Raw genomic sequence first — 16,585 nt, 5'->3', positions numbered from 1 at the left:
CAATTTTCCGATTCCATCAGAACCGTTGATGTGAGGTAGTAGGAGATGGCGGAACCGGTGGATGGGAGGAGTGGTGGTATTGGATGCAGTAGAATTGTAGAGGATCCCACCAACTCGAAGGATGCTTCCGCGAATGAGATCAGCGTGCGGGCGTGGAAAGAGGCGAAAGTGATAAGTACACTAATATTATATCCCTAAGAGAGGGAAAGCGTGACATCACTAAAAGACCGGTAGAAGAGAAAAAGAAGAACGGAAGGGAGGTGGAAGCGGCAGTGAGCTGCCAAGTTGCGTGGCACGGATGGATCCGGGAAGGCACGGGGTGACATGGACCAGGCGACCTAGCGGGCCCCGCGACACCATTACTGTATTTTATTGGTCCTTGTTATGGACACGTGATCGATCTACCGAGGGAAGCACCGCGATGGGCGCATATCAAAATTGGAAGAGAATCCATGACCCATTTCTAAGATCCTCAAGAATTTTGGTGATCGATCGTTTGAATATGGACATTTATCTTTTTTTACTTTCTTTTATTTGCCATGAGATCCGACTAGTGGCTGCTTATATCACACACTAAATTCAGCTTGAATCAAACTGAAAAGATCTTCTGGAATCAACAAAATCCAAATGAAAAAATAAAAATAAAAATATTTTACCGAAAAAATAGACTGGCGGAGTAACAGTTCAGACAGAGCATTGAACAGTCTGCCATCTCTGTGACTAGGACGAGACATTTATGTATAGCCTCTCGTGCACATAGCACACATGGCATTTATAATAATAATAATAAAAAGGTTCCTTTACCAATATGAAGACATAAATTGAGACCCCTAAAAACATATCCAACATCTCTGGCCTTTGGATGCTCTCCATCAACGGACTCCAAATCTAAAGGAAGCACTGCAACTGCACAATGTTAGATTGAAAATTAGAGTAGCAACAACGTAAGTTTCAGTGAGTTCAAAATTTTACAAAGAAAAGCTCTTTTAGTCAAAAAGCAAAAGATAGTTTTACCTTTTAATCTTCCAAACCTTCGATCATGGAAGGTCACTCTGGATGTATAGTTTCAAAGCGCTGGGATCCATGACCAACCTCTGTCAAAATCAACACAATCTGAATCTGAACAGATCCAACTCAATAGTTTATTGATACAATGCAAAGATCCTCCAAATACAATGTATGTGACCATTGCAAGCCTCAAGCAGACAAAATAATGATGGAGATCTTCCAGGACCAGGGAATTTCATCTGAGTTTGTATATTAACTGATGAGCAAGATTGGAGTAGAATTCTACACCAAACAATCATACTAAGGATACCATCTAAAGAAATGGAGAAGGTCTAACTGCATGCAAAATGGAAATGCTTGTACCCATCTATATGCAGCAAATTGACAGTCATAGAATTGATAAGAAGACCTACCAACACATGAAGAGAGAATCATAAGCTACAATTAGAGTCCCCCTAAAAGAACTCGAAGTCCAAGTACTTTCCTCCCGATTTCATGTCTGCCCCTAGCATCCTCTTACTGCTACTCTCCACACCTTCTGCAACCCCAAACTTCAATGAAAGTTCCATCTCGACAGGCCTCGGTACCTCCGGTGGTGTGCTGCATCGTATGAGCGCCCAGTTCACACCTTCAAAGAAAGGGTGCTGCTTTATCTCGGTAGCTCCTCTTTTCACGCCCAGACGATGCTGGGGCTCTTTAACCAAAAGCCCTCTTATCAAATCTCTGCTTGCATAACTAGTTGATGGGGTTTCAGGGAACCGAAGCTGCTGGCCGACCACGTTGAACAATGTTGCCCTATTGCCAGAGCCTTTAAAAGGTGTCTTTCCATACAAGAGTTCATGCAGTAATATGCCGAACGTCCACCAGTCCACAGCGCTTCCATGGCCTTCTCCCTTAATGATTTCAGGGGCCAAATACTCATGGGTCCCAACAAAGGACATTGACCGGGCAGATGTTGGCTCCGCTACAAGTTGAGGCAGGGCGGAAGAGTGGTGCATCGATTCGGCCTTTGGCTTCCTTTCCTTTTCCTTGTTTCTTTGTGGGAAAATTTTTGGTATGAAGCATGAAGGCTGAATGCAGACTGATGATGGCTCAACACAGGCTGGCTGGATGCAAAATGCTCCAGCTGACCGTTTGGAAAAATCAGAATCAAACGATGATATTTTTATTAGTGTTGGTGAGACAGCACACCTTAATGATAGATCAAAATCTGAAAGCATTATGTGGCCATCATCACGAACAAGCACATTTTCAGGCTTCAGATCTCTGTACACAATTCCAAGCATGTGGAGATATTCAAGGGCCAGTAGTACTTCCGCAGCATAAAACCTGTTTTGTAATTAAATAAAAACCCTTATAATTTATTTAAAAGTAGAAATTCCAGTTTAGAAGTTCACTTAATGGCAAATACAAATGTCTTAATACATTTATCACATTTTCCCCTTTTGTCTGCTCAATACATTCTTTCACTTGCATTTGCTTCAGTGTTTTTTTTTTTGTTAAATGGTAGAAAATTGGAGATGCTAAGATAATCTTAAATCATTTCAATATAAAGCTTACTGAATTATGAACATTACTCGATGAGAATTTTATCACAAAATTTATCATGTTGACAAGTGAGCAACTTTACACTATGTTAGCAACTTGAAATAAAGGAATACTTTCAGAGAAGGGATTAGAATTGGTATACACTATGATCAAAAGAAGAATAGATATTACTTATTTATAAGAGACCAAGTGGGTAGAGAAAAAATCTAGAGAGGTTGATAGTATTGGATTTAAAATTTGGTATACTGAAAAAATTAAACACATAAATGATGTAGGAATTATTGTTGATAAAGATCTTAAGAATAATGTTGTAGATGTAAGGAGATTGAAGATAGAATTATAGTTCTAAAATTTGTGAAATGACAAGATGTTTTGAATGTCATTAATGCTTATGCCCTCAAGTCAGATTGGATGATCAAAATAAAAGAGAATTTTTTGAAAGCTTAAATGATACCATTGAAAGAATGCTTAAAATCGAAAAACTTATGATTAAAGAAGATTTGAATAGTCATATAGGGAAAATATATTATGAATATAAATGGGTGCATGAGGGCCTTGGTTATAGGGAGACAAATGAAGATGGTGATATGATTTTAGATTTTTCAACTTCGTATGATCTTATAATTGTAAATACTTACTTTAAGAAGAGAGATGAATATCTAATTACTTATAAGAGTAGTCATAACTGTAGCCAAATAAACTTTTTCTCGTTAGAAAGATAGATAAAGTTATATATAAGAATTGTAAAGATATTCTTAGTGAAAGTTAGACGAATCAACATAGGTTGATGATTTTAGATATTTACTATTTTTAATAAAAAAGCAAAAGATAGTAGAAAAAATACTAGGACCATATAACGAAATTTTAATGATGATACTGCACACACTTTTAAGAACAAGATGAAAAAAGAGACAACTTGGAACTCAGATCAAGATAATATTAATACTATTTGGACTACAATGACTAATAAGATTAAGAGTTTAGAAAAGGAGATTCTTGGTGAAACTAAAGGTAGAGGTGTAACTAAGAGAAAGTTGGTGGTGGTGCGAGGAAGTTCAAAAAATAATTTTTACTATACGATCATAATTTAAAGATTAGTAAAATTATAAAAATGAGAAAAAGTTTAAAAGATATAAAGAATCTAAAATAAAGACTAAAAAATGGTTAGTATGGCAAAATAAAAATCTTATGATAATTTTTATACTAAAAATAGTGAAAAAGATATATATCGAATTGCTAAAGCTTGGGAAAGAAAGTACAAGTATTTATATAATATTAGATGTATTAAAGACGAAAATCAAAGAATACTTGTTAATGATAACAAGATTAAGGAAAGATAAAAAAATATTTTTATAAATTATTTAATAAATATTCCATATAGGACTTACATTTAACGATAAATAATAGTGATATATTTAATAATAATAATATTTTTCATTAAATTAGAACTAATGAAGCAAAAGATGCAATAAAAAAGATAAAAACAGCTAAGAGTGTGGGGCCTAATGGTATCCCTATTGAGGTCTAAAAAAGTCTATGAGACAAGGGAGTTTTGTTAACTAGCTTATTTAATAAAATCATGAGATTCAGAAGAATGTTTGATGAATTGAGAAATAGTCTTTTAGTACCAAAATGAGAATTTTGAGATGGAAGTATAGAGTTACTAAGAAAGATAGGAAAAAAAATATTTTTATTCGTAAACAACTAGGTATCGCTTCGATAGAGGATAAGATGAGATAAAATCGTTTAAGATGATATAAGTATGTGCTAAGAAGACATCTGGATGCGATTGTCAAAAGAGATTAAATAATTAATGTTAGTGGTATAAGGAGAGATAAAGGAAGACTTTAATAAAAACTATAAATAAAGATTTCAATACTCTGAACTTAACTAAACATATGACATCTTATATATTTCAATGGTAGAAAAGATCCATATAGGCATCCCCAAATAGTTGGGACTTATGGCTTTGTTGTTATTGTTATTGTAATTTATCATGTTGACAAATCTATTCGAATGGTACATATGTTAGTTGATCTTTTGCCAGTTAGATGGATGGAGAAAAGCACTCTAAAATTGCTCATTCTTTTGTTATATTAAAACTTATATATATCCTATTACAATGGCATAGAATTATGATATTGCTCAAAGCAACAAAGATGACATGATTTTTCTGAGACTTACTAATAGTGGTGGTCAGTACACTTGTATGAAATAAAGGGGTATACTCGGCTTAAATTTAGAAGTGAAAAGATTATTGGTAAGTAGTTGTTCAAATGTTTGAAAATTATAATTTGGTTAAAACCAAGGTTCATCGTACCGCGGCATACTGCCTGGTATGGGCGGTATATACCGATTTGATAGGGGATTGGTACATACCGGTTTGTTGGTACGCTCCATCAGACCATATGTTGATATGTTGGTACGACTCGATACGTACCATACCGATAGCCGATCTATCACGAATGGTCATCGCGCACCCATAACATATTTGCTTAACAAACCGTTTTTCGCTTTTGCATGCTTTTACATATGCTTGGTAACATGTTTTGCATTGGTTTTGTGTGTTTTTTCTTGAAAAATATAAGCAATGATAGTTCGCAGCGCTGTAGTCCGACCGCTCACCGCGCCGGGCAAAATTTCCCTACCGCACACAAAACGTTAGCCATCTCAGCACCCTAAAACCCCCCGGGTGGCACCAGAGGGGATGGGGCTTTGGGGTAGTGTTGGGCGTTGATCGGTATACACAAGTTCACACGTTAACATGATGAAAATTTGTCATCGCGCCCGACACCCAGTGAGCAATCGTTGGTGGACTTGCGACTGTTCGTTTTGCCTTCTAAAGTCCTTACTCTCTCCTTCATCTATTTTCTCTCTTGCACTCAAAATGCTTACTGAGCATGTTGGCTACATTATTGTCAAGCTTTGGAACATGTTTCTTTGCATCCATTACCTTCCAGAGCTCATTGTTACAAACTAACTCTGTTTAACCACTTATACTTTACGGTAAACAATTTTTAACTCTTTTGATCACATAATAATTATTATATTCTACACCATAATAGTGTTTTTTAATTCTTTTATGTATAATATTTCTTCTACCTCAGTGATCTTCTTAAATTTACATACTTAGGTTTCTTGATTTATTTTAAGTTGTTATTAATAGCTATCTTCTTTGTACCCAAGTTTCAAATGAAAAATATGAAATACTCATTTATCAATTTGATGCTCATTCTAATTGTTGTGCAATCTCTAGTTCTTTCTTCTTATGGTTTCCTATTGTGTAAGTCACTACTCTAAGACACATTCTTCAAGTAATTTCTTAACCAACATAGATCCGACATCTTTGAGAAAAAAGGGAAGAAATAAGAACTTGTTGAGCTCCCAAAAGAGCATGCAGTACCAAAGACTATGAAGTTGTGCAACTAAAAATTAAGCCCCACTGTTAGATAAAAACTGGAGGCAACTTGGGTAGCTGAAACAAAAAATCCTCTACCTCTAATCCAAAAATATTGATGTTTTTTCAAGAACAAAAGGATGTGAATGCTTGTAACATCCAAAACAAGGTGTAACTCTAAGGAATAATCGCCCAAACGGATTGATGGTACCATGCTTAGAAGTGTGACACTTAATTCATAGGATTAATCACTATTATCAGATCTGGACCAATTAGGATGTGGTTAAGTAAATATATAGTGATATAATATTAACTACTTAAATATTAAAAAATGTTAAAATACGTAAAAATGAAATAATAGAAAATTGATAATATAACTTTGGATTGTAGGTAATCGAAGAAAACATGTTATTCATTATTTTTATAAAACGGTGGAATTCATCCTATGTCGTAGTGAATAGTTAAGTATTCAACCATCAATAAATTTGTAAAATGGAGATATCTCGTTGATAAGGAAGAAGGATATGCTCTGCCTCAATGTACTGGAGATCAGATATCTCGAAAGAATGAAAAATGATGAGGCTGAAAAAGGGATGGAACAATTAGGGCAAGAAAGGAAAAGGACACAGGCTAGAGGAGGACAATACAAAGAGTGATACAAGAAGGATGATGGTGAGCGGTGTTAAGATGAGAGGATGTATGGTATTGGGTTAAGAGGAGGCATTCTTGGCATATGTTAAGTTAGCGATATGGATTATCTTCCTAATCCAAATGACTGAAATGCCCATGACAAAAAGGAAAAGAACACCAGAAAATGGAGACATGTTAGTTATTTGAGAGTAGCTAACAAAACTAGACCGTTTGGATTCAAACTACCTAGTTCTCATGCATAACTGGCTCGGTCAACTGGTTCGATCCAGTTTTAAAGCACAACCAATCCAATTACAGAACACCAACCAGCAGTCTGAATCCCCCTTGTTTTGCTTAAAACAGCTGATCTGGTTTGGGTCAAATAACTAAGGGATAAATTCCCACTTAAAATATGCACTTGAAACACTTCAGTTTGCTGTGATATTATTAATTATAGAACCCAAGAGGAGGGCCTTTTCAGTATATCATTGTACAAAATCAGTTCAAGTCAACTGATATCAGGTAATATTGATTCAACACTACAATTGGTTAACAGGCCATATTTTTATAGAGAATCTTAGAAAGCAATAGTTTAAGAAATTAAAGCACGTTGTTACAACAAGAAAGAAAAATTCTTCATCAGTCTTATTTTATCATAATTGACCATAATACCAGAGAAGTTATATGTTAATTTTCAAAATCAATACCTCCATATGGGATCAGATAATGAATAGATAACTGATCATTCTGTAGAATGGAACCTCCTTTCCATCAAGGGTAACAATATCCTCAGAACCCCTATGGTTTATGATTCAAATAACTAGTCATCAATTCATGTCCATGGTGACATCTCTCTATATCACTGTTTCATCAGGAGACTATCCCCCTGCAGCACAAAATGCACCTAAAGTATAAAAACTATCAGATTATTGGTTGCTAGGCCTCATGTCATGAAGTAATTCGAAAAATAGGCCAGTAAAATTTATGCAACTTAGACAATCCCTGCTAGCTGATGCCTTTGAAAGACACGAATGTTAAAAAGGTGAAGTAACTAATCTCTGTCAAACTGAAAATTAGTGGGAAGCCATAATGATCAGTGAATTTACTAGCAAGCTCCTTGAAATAGGATAATCCATCTATGTTTTTGCTCATCTCGTTACTCCAAAAGAGTATTTGAAAGCTTATGTCTTTGAAAGCAGCAAATGTAAAAATTGTGAAGTAACTGTTCCCTGTCAAAATGAAAACTATTGGGAAGCTCAAATTAATAGCCAAGAAATTAGATAGCTCCTTTAGAATGGACAGAAATTTGTAACTACAATAATCTATCTACGTTTTTGCTTAAAAAGTATCTTAATGGATGGTATAACTTTCGCCTCAACTTAAAAACCTACTTCCAATGGATGGCACAAGACGATTAGACTCCGTTGATTAAGATCAAAGGACAAGCGGCAGAAAGTTGAGGTATAACTTAAATTCAGAGTACACTGATGACTGAACTGTACTCTCTGGAAAAAAAACAGATACATAATGATAGTTATAGATACCAAATTCATTAGCAAGAAAATTCAATGCAAAATGCATAGAAGACTACGAATTCATAGAATACCTTAATAATTAAAACTTTCAACAAGTGGTAAAAATATTGAAGCAAAATATTAGGATCCACTGGAATCGGGCAATAAATACTCATCATTATGTTATAAATTTATGACTGGAAGAATAAGAAAAAATGATGAATCAGTAAGTCAATAGCAAACTCCAGACATAAGATATTGTCATTCTCAAATTTGAAAACAGAACTAGTAAAGGATAAAATCACCTAGATTAGTAAATATTAAAATTTCATGTTATAAACAATACCTTGCTGCATATTCAGAGAAGTGCTTTCCAGGCTGGCGCTGTCTCAGTGTGTGCAAATCACCACCAGGGCAGAACTCCATCACCAAGCATGAGAACCTGTCAGTCTCAAAGTGTGTGTACAAAGTCGGCAGGAACGGGTGATCCAGAAGCTGGAGAATCTCTCTTTCAGTTTGAGCCCTTGTAAGCTTCTTCCTGCTCGCCAATGATGCCTTGTCCATAACTTTAATTGCAAAGTAGCATCTTGTGCCACTCAGTTCAGACAGATAAACACTACCAATATCACCACAACCAAGCCGTTTGAGAAGTCGAAAATGACTCATCCCCAAAATACCATCCCTAGCCCTAACTGCAAGAATAGCTTTCCATCTTGAATCATTCCCCTTGTGAGGCTTATTAGCACTCCCAGTAACATTACTCCAGTTACTATCATCACTGAGACCACTGCTATCACTTGCTCTGCTGACGCTGCTTTTAGCACTCTCAAGCGAATCCCCTCGCACACTTCCCTTGACACTTCCACAGGTCCTTTCCACACTGAGCATACCATCACTAGTAATTCCTTCACTTCGATACGTGCTTGTGCAGCTGTTTCCAATACTCATTGCAGTTATCACACTGGTGCTCGCAATGCTGCTGTGAGGACTGACATTGCCACTTGGGGGGAGGGAAGCATCCCAGACGCACTCCTTTTCTTCAGAATCATGCCCTACACATGTCGCCTCTGTTGATTGTGATGCACAGGGAACAGAAAACAAAGAACTCTCTGTGCCCACTTCATTTTGTTCCTCGATTGATCTTTCTTTTGGTGATAGAAGCACTTCATTTGATTTGACTGCAGGAACCTGAATTGAAATATCTTCTATAAAAGGGCCTTTTACAGACAGACCTCTCATCAAGCACCCAGCTTCAGACTCGTCCTGATTGATTGCTACATATGCTGCTTTCATGTGATCAGTATCAACAGGTTCCATGGGATGACTTGCCCCCAAGAAAGACGACTGCCCCCAATCTTTGTAAGAGTCCGTCCTCCTAAAGCTATTGACTTCCAGTGCTAACTCCTTCTCTTCTGTGAAAGGGGTCTTGCCTTTCCATGCTTTTCTGGGTATAGTAGCCTCTAAATCTGAAGTCTTCACAGCATTGGATGAACCTTCTTCATTTTTCACACTATTCCCATGCAAATCCATTGTGTGATTCACAGAAGGCAGATGAGCAAGCACTGTCTTCAGTTCCGAGAATCTATCCATCCCAAGCGAATCCTTAACATTACCTGCAACTCAACTCCACTATTGTGCTTCCTATATGCTCGCCAAAGCCTACAAAATCAGGCTCGTTATATGTTTAATGCCCAACCCACTATAGATTCAACGGTAGGCCTATATCAACTTCCAAAAGCATGGATTACTGGCATCTAACAGTTTCCTTGATGTCAAGATCAGAGATATACTATATTGCATTGCAATTACTAGAAACAGGCAGTGCGAGAATGCAACATGGAGTGTGAAAAATGAGTGGAGAATTGACCTTTTCCACCTTTCCAGAGACCTGAAAACCCAAGAACAGCACTATCAGAACAAATCCATTACCTCAACTCCCAGTCAACAAAGGGACCAAACAGCATTCACTATAGCAAATTACCTCAAGAAACCACAAGAAAATAAAAAATAAATAAATCTGCTTCAATCATCACAAACTCGAATCATGACCTCCAAATCTCTACATTTTGTACCTTGGAGAAAAAAAAATCCAAAATCCTGATATTATCGTTATTCTTTCCCCCGCCGAAGGGCATTCTAATCCCTTCCCCTAAATTAACAAGTGGATAAAAAGAAATCGAAATTAGAAGTGAAAAATCTTCTCTCTCGAAGCCCGAAAAACAAAAAAAAACATATATATACCACTCTAATCTGCACGGAAAGAAATGAATCGGCGCACCAAAAAACAAAAAGATCCAATGCGATCTCCAAACTTTACCTTAGGGTTCTCGCTTCCTTGGAGCTCCTCGTGCTTTTACCCAACTCGCTCCTCTCCCACTCTCTCCCTTCTTTGTCTACGCAGTGAGAGGGAGGAGAAGACGACACACAAACGCAAGGGAGATCGGAAAACAGGAAGTGAGTGTGACAATAACAAGCGGCGGAATTAACTCTACATTTCTTTATTTTATGCCCTTTTTATTTAATTCTCCTTCTTTAGTTAATTATGGTTGTCACTAACCCGATTGCACTTTGCTTGGGACCCACAACTTGTCCGCCCCACTCACCGTCGAATCTTCATCAGACGGCGGCCTCGTTGGGTTGGGTTTTATGATCACGACCGTGATAAGGAGGTCATGATGGCAGATCATCGCGGGAGGAAAGCGGCCTACCAACTTGGAGCGGATTAGGATCCTCTCCACTACCCACGCGTGCGACAGAAACCAACGCTCCATCATGACCGTCTATCACGACGATTCCGATCAATCCTCGTGATGACAGGCCGAGCCACGCTTGGAATGGATCCAACACGCAACAAGGTTCGGTGTGATTCATAATGATCAATATTTTCCTGTCCGTCCGTACTTGTACTCATCTTTTACCCGTCCGTTGAACGGCGGGTGCCACTCGGAATTCAAGCGGGTCCCGCTCGCTGCGGACACAGAGGTGACTTCCGAGTGGCTTTGGTCGTCGTCGTTGTCCGCAGAAGAAGACAAGTTCTTCGTGTCTCCACCAATGAGAGGTGACATTTAGATCGTATGTCGCATAAGAGTCATGCATAAAGTCAAACTTAGGTAACATGAAATTAAATTGACAATATCAATTGTTAAAGTATATATTGGGTCCTTTAAGAAAAATAACTTTTGAAATTTATATTCTCTAATTAGATCTTTAACATCAATTAAATCAAGATCGAATGATTGATTAGCTTAAGATGATTTTTTTTATAGTTATAGGGATCCCCCAATCCAAACCCACACTCCTTTCTTTCTCAAAGGGAGGATAGAAAAAGGGCTTTTGAAGCACTTGGTATTGGAATTAGGAAAAGATGTCACCCTCCTGCCTTGTGCCTCTTTGATGATTCCTCCTGGCTTTTGTGCTATTAAAGCCTGTGCAAAGTTATGGTGGTGGGCCTCATTTTGCTTCTTCCCCGTCCACCATATGCCTTTCTTTCTTAACACTGTGATTACAATGCCTGACCATAGTGTCAACGATGAGCCACAACATCGAGTGTGAGGACATTGGAACGCTGAGGATGACACAAGTGGTGTTACATCAGCTACTTTCTCACTCCCACCACCATACAAGACATTGTTTGTGATGCAAAAGGTTCCTGCATATCCACATTCGGAAGTCAATGTCTTTGTGAGATAAATTATCTTGTGAATGCGACTTTTTTTGTTTTTTTGAAGGCAAAGAAGCAAAACAGAAAACACATGATTACGAAGTTTAAGTTACGGCATGACTTGGAAAATTAAAAATATTATTAATGTATAAAGATCATCGATCGCTGAGTTAACTCGGTTAATTCATTATCGAAAATATAAGTCTGCTGGGTAGGGAGAGATAGTTCATCAAAAGTGGTTTCGTTTTCAAGCGATGAAACTTAGTTTGGGAGCTGGGCAGTCGCCTCTGTTGGGTAGCCTCTTGGCCATGCTTTCGGGCTATGTTGATGATCCTACATAATAGGCTTATGTTAAGGGTGTCTTGACTCGATCTATCCGATAATTAAATTAGGAAAACAGAGAGGAAGGAGGACACTAATATCAACAGTGTAAATGAGAAAGTAAAAAGTTAGCTTGCCTTAGCTTAACTTGGGACTAGACTTTTATACCTAAATGTTGGGTGGAGCAAACTGGTCTCCATTAAGGCCCCTTTTACCATGTGTGGCAAAAGTATTTAATGTGATCGGCCTATCAGCATGTGCCCCTAGGAGTAACACTTGGGGACTATCGGGATGAGGTTTCTGGTTTGTCTTTCTTACTTTTTTTGGGTTAAGCAAAGCGTGATCTTTTTGTCATTTGTCCGGAAGAAAAAGATAGTAAAGTCAATTATACATCTGATTATTAATATGGAGTCAGATTCTCTTTCCGATTATTAATATCCATTTGAAGAAAAATCGAGACAGATGATGTAACATCATACTGGTGACCAGTAAATGGTTCTTAAATTTTTATTTAAATATTACTTACACAATGAAAAGAGATATGGAGTGTCAAAATTATCCCTATCATATATAAATGCATTTATAGTTATAGATGAGCAGTTTATCCAATTCTTTTTGCAACCAAAGGGTGTTTGCTTGCGATTCAGAAGAAGATTTTCATGTGTTCATTTTTTCCAAAACGAAGATTTTTGTGTTAATATGGTGTCAGGGTGGAAGATTCTGTGTTTGAATCTTCTAAGAACATGATGATTGTTTGTATAAGCTGGAACCATGCATCATGATGACATAGGCCAACACAGTTGATCCAATGGGCCATCATGGACTAATCTTATGTGCAGAATAAAGGCAAGATAAGCATCCAATGTGTGTAAGGCAAAATCCTGGTCTAATCTCAATACTTAGCTTTACAAACATGCTCATGTTCATTGCTCCAACAATACTCCACCCAGAAACTTGATAGAACATGCTATATTGCTTGTCAATTCTTGGGTTATTTTTTTGCCATGTTCAATTAGCCTCATTAGTTATCTAAACCCAATATATGTATAAGTGATAGGAAGAATTATTTGACTATAATTGGAGCTAAAAAATAAAATATAATGGCTGACTCCATCATGTAAATAAGAACCAGAATAAAAAATTTTCTCAGAATGTTTTTCAATTTGAAGAATATTTTATTTACTCAGTATGTATGCTCTAACTATAAAACAAGCCTATCAACAAAGGTTAGATCTTTTTATTTTATATAGTAATCCATCTCATAATTTTCTAACTAGAGAATCAGAAGAATCTTATCGAGAGAGACGCATCGAAAATTTTAAATTATTATTTGTTTAAAAATGATAAATTATAATACTGGGAAACCTTTATCACCAGATTGAGAATTTTGAGAAGAAATGCATGCATGTTTTTTCCTTGGTTGATTGAGGGCCATCAATAAGGGACAAGTAGAAACCTTGGTATGAATTGATTGGTAATAGTCACACCCCCTGTTTTATGTCATATCTCAAGGAGCTCAAACTTAGGATGTCATGCACAATTTAAATCCATCCAAACTTTGACTTGGTCTGAGGTTGGGAGGCCTATGTTGGAACCCTTCCTTCCATCAAGAATATAAAGAAGAATCATGCACCATTTCACAGTGAGACTTGAACCAGTTAGCTCTCTTCTACCTTCCAAGTCATTCTCAAACAAGGACATGGAATCTGCTTTCTTATCTTTCTGCAATCCAATCCATCCAATGTTGGAGGGTAACATGTAAAGAAAGACAAAGATAAGCTTATGAATCTAAGAATTGAAGAGAAAGAAAATGTCAGCCAAACAAGTCTTTATCATGTCATCCTAACAGCCATACATCCTTCCTTGCTGTAGCTTCAATGGCACCCCTAACACTTGACTAATGTGCAGAGTGACATGAGAAGTGCCAAGAAAAACAGATCTTGCAAACTACCTAACCTACTTGAGCTTCACACTTGTTTATGGTACAAACTTACGATCGAAATAAATTATTTAAAGTTAAATAAAAAAAAATTAAAATTTTAATTTATAATTTCTTATAATTTTTTGGTCCTCCGATATCTCTCGTGTCACTAATATTTTTAAATTTATCGGAGCTATACTTAATTGTTTACGAATGAAAATATTTTTATAATTTTTTCTAGCAATTTCATATTGGTGTAATATTGGAATAATTTGAAATGGAAGTGACATGCTTATAGTTTTGGAGATACAATTCAAATTCTCTGAAGCAAATAACACAATCTGGTGGATGCATTTGTTTCTGTAGAGATCGAATGTTAATACTTTTGCACCTCATTTCCCACTCTGATTTAGGATTAAATTATCTGTGAACATGATAGAATATTGTTGTTCAAATTCTCGTTTGTTCTCTTCCGTTCATCGATGGCCCCATTTATCCTCACGTAGCGGTAAGCTGGTCAACCTGTTGCTGCATTGGTCCGCTCTCGAAGGGTTCATTCGAAGCAATTCACACCCAAAGTCCTCATGGAAGTCCACGAGGGAGCTCCGATTCTCTATACCTCGCAAGCGAGCATGTTACGGGGGGTGGGGAAAGAGATGAGTCAAGCGTCGTGCTTCAAGGCTTCGACCATGGAGGCGGTGGTGGAGGAGCACAAGAGGGAGAAGGTAGTGAAGCTATTTGGCGTCAGGATTCTGGGGACGGCCCAAGGGGAGGAGGAGGAGGTTATGAGGAAATGCTGGAGCATGGGTTGCTTGGCCTCCTGCACGGTCGCATCTCCCTGTGCCGCCCCCGGCGCCGGCGGCAGCAACCGGGCCTACGTCTCCGACAGCGGCCTGGACCAGTCTTTAAAGAGAGGGAGCAGGAGAGGCCAGGAAAGGAAGCGAGGTTGGTCTCGTTTGCCTTTTTGCTTCTCTAGTTTTAGTTTTAATCCTCTTGATCTCCTTCCTCGGGATTCGATGTTCTTGAATTCACCCTTCGAGATCTACCAGCTTCCGAGTGAGTCCTTTCTTTCTCTTGGGGTCTCACTTTCCTGCCGATCTCTGAGTTTGTTCTTCACAGGAATTCCCTGGACGGAGGAAGAGCACAGAACGTTTCTAGCTGGGTTGGAAAAGCTTGGGAAGGGCGACTGGAGAGGAATCTCCAGGGAGTTTGTGACCAGTAGAACTCCAACCCAAGTAGCCAGCCACGCTCAGAAGTATTTCCTTAGGAAGAACAATCCCGGCAAAAGGAAGCGCAGGTCCAGCCTCTTCGATGTGGTCACCTCTGATCGAGTAAATTCCCTTCTCTCTCAGCATTGATCTTCTGTAGCTCGTCTGCCTTCCTTTGATGTAATCTAGATTTCAGCCGCAGGTACTGCCATAGATGCAGTATGGCCCCATGCAGGAGTTGTTCGTGTCCATGGAGGCACCCGTTTGGTAATCCTCTTGCAGTTTCAACTTAGTTCTGATTGTTCCATGGGTTCTGATTGTTCAGGTGGGGATCTCGGACAGCAGCACTGTGGGAGATGATCCAGGTCTCCTTGGAGTATCTTCGTCATACTCAAGCTGCCAACCTCTCTCTTCTGATGCTCCTCTGTCAGATGAACCCAGTGATTTGGAGCTGAGGATTGCACTTCCTGCGCCACACAGTCTGACTAAACTAGCTACTCAGGGAGCAGCAGGTGCAATAAGAGTGATCTGATCACGCATGTAACATCTGTTCATCTTTGTAAGTGCCATATTCTGTATAATAATAAATGAAACGCTCAGAAGGTAGATGGTGTCTTCCTGAAGCAAAGAGGCCTCGAGGAATACCTTTGTGTCCCTCTCTGTCTCTTCCTCTACTTTGTTGTTCCCATCTCAGTGACATCAAGGATAGATGCTTGTGTAATTCTGAGCATTGGGTCGTTTGGAGGTTGAGATAATATTCACCGCAGAAAGTTGTGTGGCTCACTGGAATTTGGTCTTCGTAGATCCAGACATGCATGTCGAACATTGATTTGAATGGTCTCCGGGTGAAGATGAACCTTTCGAACATCACGGTTGTGGAGATGCACTCTGGAAACTGCACAGAGCTTGGTAGGTGCCAGTCTAATGGTCAACAATGCACTCGTCCATGGATGGGTGGAAGTCCGAGGTTCCTCAATCTCACAAGTCAAGTTAAGACAGGTATGAAGGGAAAAGGACTCGGGGAGGTAGTTTCTGAGAAAGTTGCAGAGACTGTAATCAAGGAAAATTGGAGTACCTATAGCATTTCGATCTACAGACTAAACACAATTTGTAGGGCAATTTGCCAAAAAATGGACAAATATATATTTGATCTTTTGGGTTTATTACATAATTTTATGTCAAATCAGACTTCCAGTTCATTCATGAAATCAATGAAACAAGGTGATGGAATCACGTTTTCCTTAAAGATACAATGAAACTGTAGTTTCTGTAGCATCAATCGTTGTCTTTCTTTCATATTCACTCATTGATGCAAGTTTCATTGAAGCCTTGGAGCCTTCGCTAAAAGAAAACCCACTAAAGACTCAATAAAAAGGT

At 38.1% G+C, this 16,585-nt stretch overlaps 2 protein-coding genes across 6 annotated transcripts; one reads left to right on the top strand and one right to left on the bottom strand.

The window, feature by feature from the left end:
- Positions 1-628: 628 nt before the first annotated feature.
- On the bottom strand, positions 629-10,564 carry LOC103990424 (serine/threonine-protein kinase D6PKL1-like). Of its 5 annotated transcripts, none has more exons than XM_065191185.1 (5): positions 10,415-10,561; positions 8,444-9,985; positions 1,422-2,337; positions 1,015-1,290; positions 629-906 (listed from the first exon to the last, which is right to left on the bottom strand). In XM_065191185.1, the coding sequence occupies exons 2-3, from the start codon at positions 9,685-9,687 to the stop codon at positions 1,464-1,466; spliced, it is 2,118 nt and encodes a 705-aa protein (XP_065047257.1). In that variant the 5' UTR covers positions 9,688-9,985; positions 10,415-10,561; the 3' UTR covers positions 629-906; positions 1,015-1,290; positions 1,422-1,463. The 5 variants fall into 5 exon arrangements, with proteins under 5 accessions (XP_065047257.1, XP_065047258.1, XP_065047259.1 ...); XM_065191186.1 differs by having other exon boundaries at positions 1,015-1,247; XM_065191187.1 differs by having other exon boundaries at positions 1,015-1,094.
- A 3,806-nt stretch (positions 10,565-14,370) lies between these two features.
- LOC135679872 (transcription factor MYBS2-like) lies at positions 14,371-15,814 on the top strand. The gene is made up of 3 exons (XM_065193856.1): positions 14,371-14,945; positions 15,120-15,331; positions 15,534-15,814. Exons 1-3 carry the CDS (start codon positions 14,585-14,587, stop codon positions 15,738-15,740), a joined length of 780 nt encoding a protein of 259 aa, XP_065049928.1. The 5' UTR covers positions 14,371-14,584; the 3' UTR covers positions 15,741-15,814.
- The last annotated feature ends 771 nt before the right edge of the window (positions 15,815-16,585 follow it).

This window comes from Musa acuminata, chromosome BXJ1-7 (genome assembly GCF_036884655.1).
Source record: "Musa acuminata AAA Group cultivar baxijiao chromosome BXJ1-7, Cavendish_Baxijiao_AAA, whole genome shotgun sequence".
NCBI lineage: Eukaryota > Viridiplantae > Streptophyta > Magnoliopsida > Zingiberales > Musaceae > Musa > Musa acuminata.
This window is presented reverse-complemented; position numbering and strand designations above follow the sequence as displayed.